The sequence below is a fragment of the Chelonoidis abingdonii genome, chromosome 4 (assembly GCF_003597395.2).
Source record: "Chelonoidis abingdonii isolate Lonesome George chromosome 4, CheloAbing_2.0, whole genome shotgun sequence".
Taxonomy (NCBI): Eukaryota; Metazoa; Chordata; order Testudines; family Testudinidae; genus Chelonoidis; species Chelonoidis abingdonii.
The window spans coordinates 145935153-145946925 of NC_133772.1; the positions used below are offsets into that span (position 1 = coordinate 145935153).

General features: G+C 43.7%; 1 protein-coding gene across 2 annotated transcripts in view; it reads right to left on the reverse strand.

Annotated features, from left to right (window-relative positions):
* Nucleotides 1-3142, reverse strand: part of MTHFD1 (methylenetetrahydrofolate dehydrogenase, cyclohydrolase and formyltetrahydrofolate synthetase 1) — a 78217-nt gene extending 75075 nt beyond the window's left edge. The window contains exon 1 of one of the 2 annotated variants that reach the window (XM_032774371.2): nucleotides 2977-3142. In XM_032774371.2, coding sequence (XP_032630262.1) covers nucleotides 2977-3017 — 41 coding nt within the window. In that variant the 5' untranslated portion in view covers nucleotides 3018-3142. The remainder of the gene's footprint in view (nucleotides 1-2976) is intronic. The other variant, XM_032774372.2, reaches the window with a different exon arrangement.
* Nucleotides 3143-11773: the final 8631 nt, after the last annotated feature.

Here is an 11773-nt window from a genome sequence, read left to right on the forward strand (position 1 = left end):
AAATGGTAGGATGTATCAATAAAAATGCAGAAGTGTTCAATAAATATTTCTGATCTGGATTTGGGGGAAAAAAGAAAATAAAGTCTCATCATATTACACTAGTATTTCTGGAGAATGTTAACCAGAAGATACTAAAGTTACACATCTTTAAATCAGAAGGCCCAAATAACTTGCATGCAAGAGGTTTTACTAATGTTGCTTTTTTTGTTCAGTACATCTTGGAGCACTGGGGAAATTCCAGAAGACTGGAAGAAAGCTAATGTGCTAATTTTTAAAAAGGGTAAATGGGATGACCTGGGTACTTATAGGTCTGTCAGCCTGACATAGATCCTGAGCAAGATAATTGAGCAGCTGATACAGTACTCAATTAATAACAAATTAAAAGGTTGTTAATGCAATTAATGCATATCAGCATGGGTTTATGGAAAATAGATCCTGTCAAACTAACTTGATGTGTTTTTTGATGAATTACAAGTTTGGCTGATAACATTAATAGTGTTGATGTAATGTCTTTAAACTTCTGTAATGTCCTTAAACTTCTTTGACTGCAAAAAATTTTGATTAGAAAATCAGAACTATATAAAATTAACATGACATACATTAAATGGATTAAAAACTGGCTAACTGATAGATCTAAAAAATGTAACTGTAAATGGGGAATCATTATTGAGCAAGTCTGTTTCCAGTGGGGTCCCACAGGGAGTGATTCCTGGCCCTATCCTACTTAACATTTTTATCAATGACCTGGAAGAAAACATGAAATCATCACAGATAAAGTTTGCAGATGACAAAAAATTGGGGAAGTGGTAAATAATGAAGAGACTGATCAATGACTCAGAGCTATCTAGATTGTTTACTAAACTGGGCACAAGCAAACAAAGTGTTTTAATATAGGTAAATGCATACATCTAGGAACAAAGAATGTCAGCCAGACTTACACGATGGGGGCTGTCTATCCTGGGAAGCAGTGACTCTGAAAAAGATATGGTGGCCATGGTGGATAATCAACTGAACGTGAGCTCCCAGTGTGATTCTGTAGCCAAAAGAGCTAATGTGAACCTGGGATGCATAAACTGGGGAATCTCAAGTAGGAGTAGGTAAAAAGATATTCACCAAGAATTATTTTGGGGAAGTTCTATGGATTGTGCTATACGAGAGATCAGTCCCTTCTGGCCTTACTATTTAGGAATCTGTAGACCCTACTAGACAACACCAGGTTGGACCCATCAAGATTATACGAATTGCAATAGCACTTCTAGACCCCATTGTCATAGAATCATAGAATATCAGGGTTGGACGGGACCTCAAGAGGTCATCTAGTCCAACCCCCTGCTCAAAGCAGGACCAATACCCAAATAAATCATCCCAGCCAGGGCTTTGTCAAGCCTGACCTTAAAAACCTCTAAGGAAGGAGATTCCACCACCTCCCTAGGTAACCCATTCCAGTACTGCACCACTCTCTGAGTGAAAAAGTTTTTCCTAATATCCAGCCTAAACCTCCCTCACTGCAACTTGAGACCATTACTCCTTGTTCTGTCATCAGGTACCACTAAGAACAGTCTAGATCCATCCTCTTTGGAATCCCCTTTCAAGTTGAAAGCAGCTATCAAATCCCCCCTCATTCTTCTGTTCTGCAGACTAAACAATCCCAGTTCCCTCAGTCTCTCCTCATAAGACAAGTGCTCCAGCCCCCTAATCATTTTTGTTGTCCTCCGCTGGACTCCTTCCAATTTTTCCACATCCTTCTTGTAGTGTGGGGCCCAAAACTGGACACAGTACTCCAGACGAGGCCTTACCAATGTCGAATAGAGGGGAATGATCACATCCCTCGATCTGCTGGCAATGCCCCTACTTATACAGCCCAAAATGCTGAAAGCCTTCTTGGCAACAAGGGCACACTGTTGACTCATACCCAGCTTCTCATCCACTGTAATCCCCAGATCCTTTTCTGCAGAAATGCTTCCTAGCCATTCAGACCCTGGTCTGTAACAGTGAATGGGATTCTTCCGTCCTAAGTGCAGGACTCTGCACTTGTCCTTGTTGAACTTCATCAGGTTTCTTTTGGCCCAGTCCTCTAATGGTGCTAACCACTGTACACACGTAACATGTACAGTGGGCATATGGTCCCCACCCTAGAAAACATGCAATCTAAATACATCATGAAAGACAACAGATGGACGGAACCAACATTTGGGGGGAGAAGAGCACAAGGTAACAGTGACTGTCACAGTGTTAGGAGAAACATAAGCAGTGGTTGCAGCACAGCAGCCGCCAAGCCAAGAGAGACAGGCAGTGGGGGCGTGAGTGGCAGGGGAGTTTACCAGAAACCATCCTGTCTATGCAGGCAAGGCTCAAGACTGGACAACACTTAAAAAAAATAATAATCCCATATAATAGTGTTTGCTCTTGTACATCACACTTCATGGGAGGATAACAAAACATACCCCACCCACACCTAACCCTGCCAAAATAAACCAACTCCAAACACGCGGAAGCAAGTCTCAGAGCCGGGGTCAACCCACTTAGCTGACAGGGCTGGGGCAGGGGGCTGGAAGTAACAGTGGAGGAGTCCCCAATCGAGCCTGGCCTCTGAGACCAGGCGAATTAACAGCTCCCCCGCGGGGGCCGTTTTCCCAGGGCCAGTCCAGCAGCTGGGCCAGGCGAACAGGCTGAGTTTAGTGCCTCCCTGCCCGTCTCCAGCCCCCCCCCGCCCCCATCTTCTCCTTGCAGCGCGCATGGCTCTGCGCGGAGGGTGCCCACGCAGGCACCCCGCACCGTACCCCCGGGGAGCCGGGCGGAGAGGAAGCAACGCCCCGCTGGCCTGGCCGGGCTGCAGCGGGCAAACCCAGACGTGCCACAGGGCCGCTGCCAGGGAATCCCGCCTTGCCCCCTCCTAGCGGCGCAGCCTCTTCGCTGGCGGCCGCCGGCCTGGCCCGCGCGCGGCAGGGCTCGCCCCGTGCGCCCCGGGGTACGTACGCGGAGGCGGCTTTGCCGCAGATGACCTGTGCAGGGGCCATGGTGACTGCTCGCTCGCGCGCCCGCTCGCCGCTCCCAGAGGCTCCGATGGGCTGTGCGCGACCGAACCCGGCTGCCTGCTGCCCCCACGTGGCCCGAGCTTCCGCGCCAGCCGGGAACCCCCGCCCCTGCGCCGACGTGGGGAGGCGGGATCCTCCGGCTCCGCGGGGCTGGCTCATAGGCCTCCCGAGGCCAAGCGCCCTCCCGTGCTGCCGGCAGCCTCCGGGATCCTCCCTCCCCCCGGGGAGCCCGCAGCGCTCTCGGGGTCTCTGTGCCCCACCCCTGAGTGCTCGCCCTGAGCTCCGTGACACTTTCCCTCTAAAATACTTAATTCACTTGAGGAGCAGCAAATGTGCAGATTCACATGCAAATAATTGTAACGTATATTTGTAGCGGGGTTTTTTTTTTTGGCAGACTCGATAACAAAAATAATGCTGCCTTCCAGAGCAGGGTGGGAAGGGTTGTGTCTGAGACGGTCTGACCATCCATGTCACACACAGCCCTTCCTGTAGCGAAGAGGTCACTGCGCGGCCGGACCCCACATTGGAGCCAGGAGCCGGCACCTACTGCTAGAACCATGGGGGTTGAGGCTGAAGCTCTGCAGCTGGAGGCCAGGGCCACGTGGCCAGAGCCGGGTGGGTCAGTACCTACTGCCCCGTGGTCAGAGCCCAGGGCTGCACAGCGAGGTTCCTGAAATCCCACTGCTGCAGCCTACTGCCTCCAAGGTAGCTCAGGAATTCACCTTGCTCCAGAGGCGATGCATCCAGGAGCAACAAGGAGGGAGGGTGAGGAGCCGATGCTCCCCCTCCCATCACCACCCACGGTGCCCAGCAGGTGATCATGGCTGCAGGAAAAGCCTCTCATGACTGCATTTGGCCATAGTGACCACATCTGAGAAACGTGATATCGGGAAGAAATTTTTCCCCAGGTCAGAGTGGCAGAGACCCTGGAAATACTTTCCCTTTCTCTGTAGTGTAGGGTACAAGTCACGTGCTGGTTTGAGCTAGAATAAATGCTGGATTCTCTGTAACTTGAAGTCATTAAATCAAGATTTGAGGACTTCAGTAACTCAGCTAGATGTAATGGGCCTACTACAGGAATGGGTGGGTGATGTTCTGTGGCCTGCAATGTGCAGGAGGTCAGACTAGATGATCACAATGGTCCCTCTGGACTTAATAGTCGATGAGTCCATGAGGATAGTTAAGCTCTGGAAGAGGTATCAAAGAAAGTTTGTAGAATCCCTGTCATTGGAGGTTTTTAAGAACAGGTTGGACAAAAACCTGTCAGGGATGCTCTAAGTTTAGTTGGTCAAACCACAGCGCAGGGGGCTGGACGTGATGACCGCTCAGGTCTCTTCCAGCCCTACTTTTCTAGGATTTTCTGAATATTTGTATTAACTTAGTGTGTAGGAGCCTGTCTCATGGATCAGTACCCCTTTGTATTAGGCACCGTACGATCAAATACTGCGAGTTGACAAGACTGGATTAGTATCCACTGATTCTGACGGCAGCGGTTGCTGCAGCAGCACTCTCTGGGATAGGTGACTGGAAGCATTTTTTATAAGAGAATTGTGCTTCTTTTCTTTTTGATGTGTGAGGAAAGACCTGAATGTTTTTGTTTGTTTAATCCTGCTTGGTTTTTTTACATTAGCAATTTTAGGAATGCCAAGTTTGGAGTTCCCTGGTATCACTGGCAGATGGTTTGTCTCAGATGTTTTTTGTGAGCTTTCTCAGCCTTTGTTGAAGGAGTGGGGTGTGTTCAATCTTTTTTACAAAGCCATATTCTCTCCCGCTTGTTCATTCATGCATTTAAGTTAGAGACATCAACAAAAGCAAACAAGACAGAATTTTAAGTAAGCTAGAGGAAAAATAATTTTTCTCAGTTAAATTATTTTAATTGTATAATCCCACCAGATTTCTGTAGGGACATTCAGGGGAAAAACAGGGTACCTGAATTTCTAATGGAGAGTAGGGAACTTTTAGAGAATGAAAGAGAAAGCTCTTGCAAGCCTTCTCTATGTATCATATAGAAGCAAAAAAGGGAATGACTCAATTTATTTCTCTCCCTGGCAAGTCACCTTTAAAGAGAAGTGTCTGGGCTTTAACACTATAGTTACAACATATTATGAAGTTAATGTTGTTTCTTTCTTAGTGAAATTATTTTATGGGTCAAGAGATATTGAAGTTTTCACCCAGTAAAAAGCAACATAAAGCATGAAAGAGATTGTCCGGCTGGCTGGGGGAAAAAACAAAAGCAGGGAAGACACCGTCCCAGATAAGTAGCTTTTCACCCATTAAACTATTCACTGGTTTTACTCCACTATTTGTCAGTTATTATGGCATCCTGAGGTTAACAGAGAATATGAAGGCCTAATCCTGGTTTAGCCCATACTCACATGAAATGCCCCATTGGTTTCAATAGCAGATATATCCGGGGTTTACTTCATCCATTTCTTTCCCTGTGAATGTGGTACATGCCTCTCTTAGAAAAGCAAACAATTGTGCACAATATGCCTAGACAATGATTATTTCACTCACCACTGAAATGCAGCCCTCTCTATAGTGGAATGTGGCTGCTGTTTAATAGAACACAACTGCAACAATATACATCAATATGGCAATCCTGTACCACATTTTACCATACTGCACTGTAAGGCTTCCAGTGAGAGTTGGTGGCCTCACGCTGAGGACACCAAAAAATTTGTTGCGAGAACCCCTGAGTTAGATCCGGAACATGTGGGTGAGAGCCACCAGGAAGATACCTGAGAAAGAATTCTCTGTAGTAACTCAGAGCCCTCCCCATATAGTGTCCCATCTCCAGCCATTTGAGATATTTGCTAATAGCAGTTGCAATGGGCCATATGCCATTTTAGGCAACCTCATTATACCATCACCCCCGTAAACTTATCAAGTTCAGTCTTGAAACAAGTTAGTTTTTTTGCCTCTACGGCTCCCTTTGGAAGGCTGTTCCAGAACATCACTCCTCCGGTGGTTAGAACCTTTATCTAATTTCAGACCTAAACTTTTTGATGACCAGTTTATATCCATTTGTTCTTGTGGCAACATTGGTTAACTTAAATAACTCCTCTCCCTCCCTGCTGCTTATCCCTCTCATGTTTATAGACAGCAATCAGAGCTCCCTTCAGCCTTTGTTTTGTTCAGCTAAACAAGCCAAGCTTCTTAAATCTCCTCTAGTAAGGTAGGGTTTCCATTCTTCTGATCATTCTCGTAGCCCTTCTCTGCACCTATTCTGGTTTGATTTCACCTTTCTTAAATGGGGAAGACCAGAATTGCACACAGTATTTTGGATGAGGTCTCACCATTGTCTTGTATAACAGTAATAACACTTCCCTCTCTCTACTGAAAATACTTCGCGTGATGCATCTAAGGATTGCATTTACCTTTTTCACTGCTGCATCACGTTGGCCTTTTAGTTAGAAAGCTTTCTCTAATATCTAACCTAAATCTCCCTTGCTGCAGATTAAGCCTATTACATCTTGTCCTACCTTCAGTGGACATGGAGAACAATTGATCATCATCCTCTTTATAACAACCCTGTTTGAAGACTTTTCAGGTCCCCCCTCAATCTTCCCTGCTCAAAACTAAACATAACCAGTTTTTGTAACCTTTCCTCAGAGGTCAGATTTTCTTAAACCTTTTATCATTTTTGTTGCTCGCCTCTGGATTCTCTCCAGTTTCTCCACATCTTTCTTAAAACATAGTGCTCAATACTGAGTACAGTACTGCAGCTGAGGTTTCATCCATGCCAAGTAGAGGGGGACAGTTACCTTCCATGTCTTACATACAACACTCCTATTGATACACCCTAGAATGATATTAGCCACTTTGGCATCTGCATCGCATTGTTGACTCATATTCAAATTGTGATCCACTGTAACCCCCAGATGCTTTTCCAGCAGTACAACCACTTAGCCAGTTATTCCACATCTTGTAATTGTGCATTTGATTTTTCCTTGCAAAGTGTACAACTTTGCACTTGTCTTTATTGAATTTCATCTTGTTGAATTCAGACCAATTCTGAAATTTGCTAAGGTCATTTTGAATTCTAATTCTGTCCTCTAAAGTGCTTGTAATCCCTCCCCTGCTTGGTGTTACCTGTAAATTTTATAAGCATATTCTCCACTCCATTATCCAAATCATTAATGAAAATGTCGACTAATAAATAATACTTCTAATATGCTTTATTTTCCCATTTTAGTATGAATAATTAGAAGAGTGTTAGAGCTCTGAAAACAGTGGACAGATCTGAACATGGTAATTTTCACACCAGGGCAGATTTTTATAAACTCAGCATCACTCAAGATGTGAAGGGGAGCAACTTCATCCAATTCAGATTTAAAGCTTTCACTGAGAGTTTATTGCTTTGATCTTGTGTGTTGCCACAGTGTTGTTGCTTTGCTTCTGCTCTGTTAGCCTCCTACGCAATCCAGTGTTTAACTTGGCAGCTCCCAAAGTTTGATTGTTTAACAACACATGCACTGCCTCTTACACAAGATGTCAAAAGTCATAGATATTGCTTTTTTAAAAGCCACGAAACTCACAAAATCCATGCAAGACCTGCAGCTTCAGCAATACTGGTGAGTTAATAGCTGAGCCCATGTTTGCAGTGGGTCCCAGTAGGGGCATCGTGATGTCATGGAAAATTGATCTCTTGTTGGCTCAGGATTTGTGGAAAGGAATTAAGGATTTTCTCCATCCATTTAGGTAGGACAGTTAAGATAAATCCTTCCTCCCTTAGACCATCTCTATATGAGGAGAAGGACAAGTGAAAAAAGTGAGGTTTGGCCAACGGACTGTGCTAAAAAAGCTGAGGTGGGGAATGCCCATTCAGTGCAGTATGCAGAGTTGTAGCTGTGTTGGTCCCAGGATATTAGAGAGACATGTTTTCAAGCTTAACTTGATCCCACAGGAATTTACAAGTGTAAGTAACTTTTTGCACAAGACAAGCCCCATTGAACACAGTATGATCACTCAAATGTATAAAGTTACACATGTTTAAGTCTTTGTCAAATTGTATCTCTAGGGCAGTGATACTCAGACTGAGGGTTGGGCGCCACAAGTGGCTCTTTAATGTGTCTCCTCTGGCTCTTTGTGGCAATTAATAATAAAACAGTGTGATTTAATTAACCAATCAGGATGTTTCTAGTGCATTATTAGCCAACTATGGTTGATCAAATAATACTTGGTCAGTCATTTTGCTGTGAGAATTTATATATATATATATATATATTTCCCTGTCATATCGTTTAAACAGTAATATATAGTACTAGAGTAAATGAAAATGAATTCCCACTACTGTGACTCTTTTGGGTACAGTTGGTCACTAATTGGGCTCCTGAACCACTGAGGTCTGAGTATCACTGCCCTAGAGAATGACTGACATACAGAGTTTGTCTGTATGGGGGAAATGCATTGTGTTAGAAAATGGGTTAGCTCACATGTTAAACACTTTTTAACCTCTTGTGTGGACAATGACAGTCATGTTTAGCTGGTCCCGATTATCGCTAGCCTCACTCAGAAGACGATAAAACCCTAACCTTGGGCTAACCACAATCAGTTAACGTATTTTTTAAAATGACTGTTGTCCACACCAAAGGCTAAGCTGTGTTTCATAGCTTGTTAGATAATGTGCTAGTTGTCACCTTTTCTATCACATTTTCGTGGTATAAATATACCATTATTTTTGAGCACTGTAGTTTGGAGGATTGAGCGTGAAACTGGAATCCAGAAATCCTGAGTTTGACCCCTGGCTCTGCCTCTTTCTTGATAGTTAGACAAGTTATTTAACTTTTTGGTATATCAGTTTTCTCCTCTGTAAAGTACACCGCTTGCCTATCTCATAGTGATGTTGTGTATAGTTAAAGTTTGTACATAAAACTGAAGACTCAAATAACTAGGTTTTATCTTCTGCTCTCCCATTAGAGTTTTTAAGATCAGTGATAAATACTTCTAAATAATTTAGTTTAATGTATTTTCCATTGATTGTTTTTTGTTGTTTGTCTTTTTATTGTACCATTGTTTGATCAACCTCCCTGTAAATAAATCACTTTACTTGTAATACAAAAATCTTCTTCTTCACCTGCTAAGGTGCCTCTTAAGCATCGTGCAGATGAAAAATATTTGTTAACAGCTTTAGCATATCTTACATTGGACTTAATACAATTTGGAACAATGCCAGAGACCTCAGGATACACCAGGCCCTGAGTCATCCTGACTCGTTGAAGAAGAGAGATAATTCAGAGCAAACAAGAAGTTTCTAATTGTCATTTTTCCCAAGTAATAATCATTATCCCAATTTTTTAGAAGAGATAATTGAGGAAGAAAGATTGTGGCTCAGATCCTCATAGCTGAAATCAATGGGAGTTAGGCCCCTAAATATTTTTGAGGACATAGGCCTAAGTGATTGTCTAAAGCCACACAATGAAGTCAGTAGTAAAGCTGGGTTTAGAACTCAGGGATCTCTGACTCCTTGTCATAAACAGATAGCTAAGGGTTAATGTCTATTTCACCTGCAAAGGGGTAACCAAACACCTGACCAGAGGACCAATCAGGAAACAAGATTTTTCAAATCTCAAGGGAGGGAACTTCTGGGTGTGGGTCTTTGTCTTTCTGTTGCTCTCGGCTCTGAGAGTGAACTGTCTCTCTCCAAGGTTTCTAATCTTCTGTTTCCAAGTGTAAGTACAAAGGTACAAGACAATAGGGTTTTCTATTGTTTTTTGTATTTACATGTGTGTAGTTTGCTGGAATGTTTTAAATTGTATTCTTTTTGGATAAGGCTGTTTATTCATTTTGTTTCTCTTAAGCCAATAGCCCTGTATATTGTCATCTTGAAGTTACAGAGCATTCTTTACTTTTYCCTTTCTTTTATTWAAAGATTTCTTTTTAGAGAACCTGATGRATTTCTTTCTTRTTTCCCTTGCTTTATCCCAGGGAATTGGRATAACTCACTAGGACTGGTGGGGSGGAGAYGGGAGSGGGGAGAGGTAGAATCTCTCTCTGTTTTCCTTRAATCTGTTTGCCTCTGGGGAAGGGGATTAGATTCAAAGAGTTTGGATCAGTAATCTCTCAGGGTAGCCCGGAGAGGGAAGCCTGGGAGGGGTAAAAGGAGGGGGGGAATGGTTTAATTCTCCTTGTTTTAAGAATCCAAGGGATTTGGGTTCTTGGGGTCCCCAGGAAAGGTTTTGGGGGGACCAGAGTGTACTAGGCACTGGAATTCCTGGTTGGTGGCAGGCTATCAGATCTAAGCTGGTAATTAAGCTTAGAGGATTTCATGCTAGCACCCAAATTTTGGACGCTAAAGTTCAGAATTGGAACAGAGATGCTATGACACTCCTAACTCCCTGTTCACTTCTTTAGGCCAGTGATCTTAAAGCGATGGCTTGTGGCCACATGGTGCTGTTTCTTCTCATTTCCAACTGCTAAGTTGCATTGAAAAACACATTTAAATACATTCTCAATATTAATTTTCACAAAATTCATTCCCAAATGTAAGCAGTTGCTGCCATGATGTGCAGTTGTGGTGGTTTGCATGATCATAAATAGGAGGGGAATGGTTCCTGATATAATCTTGCTTTTAAAATTTGATCCACACAGAAGGAATTTGAGGACTTCTAGTTTAGGCCATGCTGTCATTTAAAAGCTGGTTACCTGGCATCTTGGAAGGAAAGTTTATAGAGGCCACAGAGTACTCAATTTCGCACCCTACAAGCCAGGGAATTCCCTTAAACACAGGTTGCACCCTGGCAGGTGCAAGTTAGCATAGCTAGGTGTTACCCACACAAGAACAAACCTGCCTCAGCCCCCACATAGGGAGTGTGTCAGGGTGTTTCTGGGGAAATGGGGGCATGGTCTGGATTTTTCCTTACCATAGCTATTATAATGGATCTTGGGGGGCTGTAGGCAGCTGGGCACAGGTTAGAGCAGCACGAAAGGCCTTGAATTGGCTCAATTTGGGAGATGCACAAAGAAGCATGAGGCTACAGACAATAAATTCAGCCCTTTCTTTTTCTTTTTACGTAACTGCCTCTGAAAGGCAATTGGGAGCTGGATGCAGTTGGCTAGCGTGTTCTACCTCCCTGGGTGGTGGAAGATGTATAAAGGAATAGCTGGGGCAGCATGAATAGCCCTATCAAAGCCTGGAGTCTCAAGTCGATACCTCTCCCTCATCCTATCTGTATAAAGAAAAGATGTCTTAGTGATTCCCCAAATAATTTGAGCAGATCCCTGGAGGAGGCCTCCTGGCTGATTGGAAAGACAGTGAATCTGTTGATTATACTGTCCATAGGAATAGGTTTGTTATAAGGACCAAGGATCATATTTTTAATTGAATTTTCCCTGTTTAAAAATATTTCCCATCTATAAAGTGAATAAATATTTCTCCCATTATCTTTACCCCTGAGCTGAGCTGGGATGCTGGTCAGTTAACTGCGATCTGTAGCGAGATTTGGGGTAATTCATAGAATATCATAGACTATCAGGGTTGGAAGGGACCTCAGGAGGTCATCTAGTCCAACCCCCTGCTCAAAGCAGGACCAATACCCAAATAAATCATCCCAGCCAGGGCTTTGTCAAGCCTGACCTTAAAAACCTCTAAGGAAGGAGATTCCACCACCTCCCTAGGTAACCCATTCCAGTACTGCACCACTCTCTGAGTGAAAAAGTTTTTCCTAATATCCAGCCTAAACCTCCCTCACTGCAACTTGAGACCATTACTCCTTGTTCTGTCATCAGGTACCACT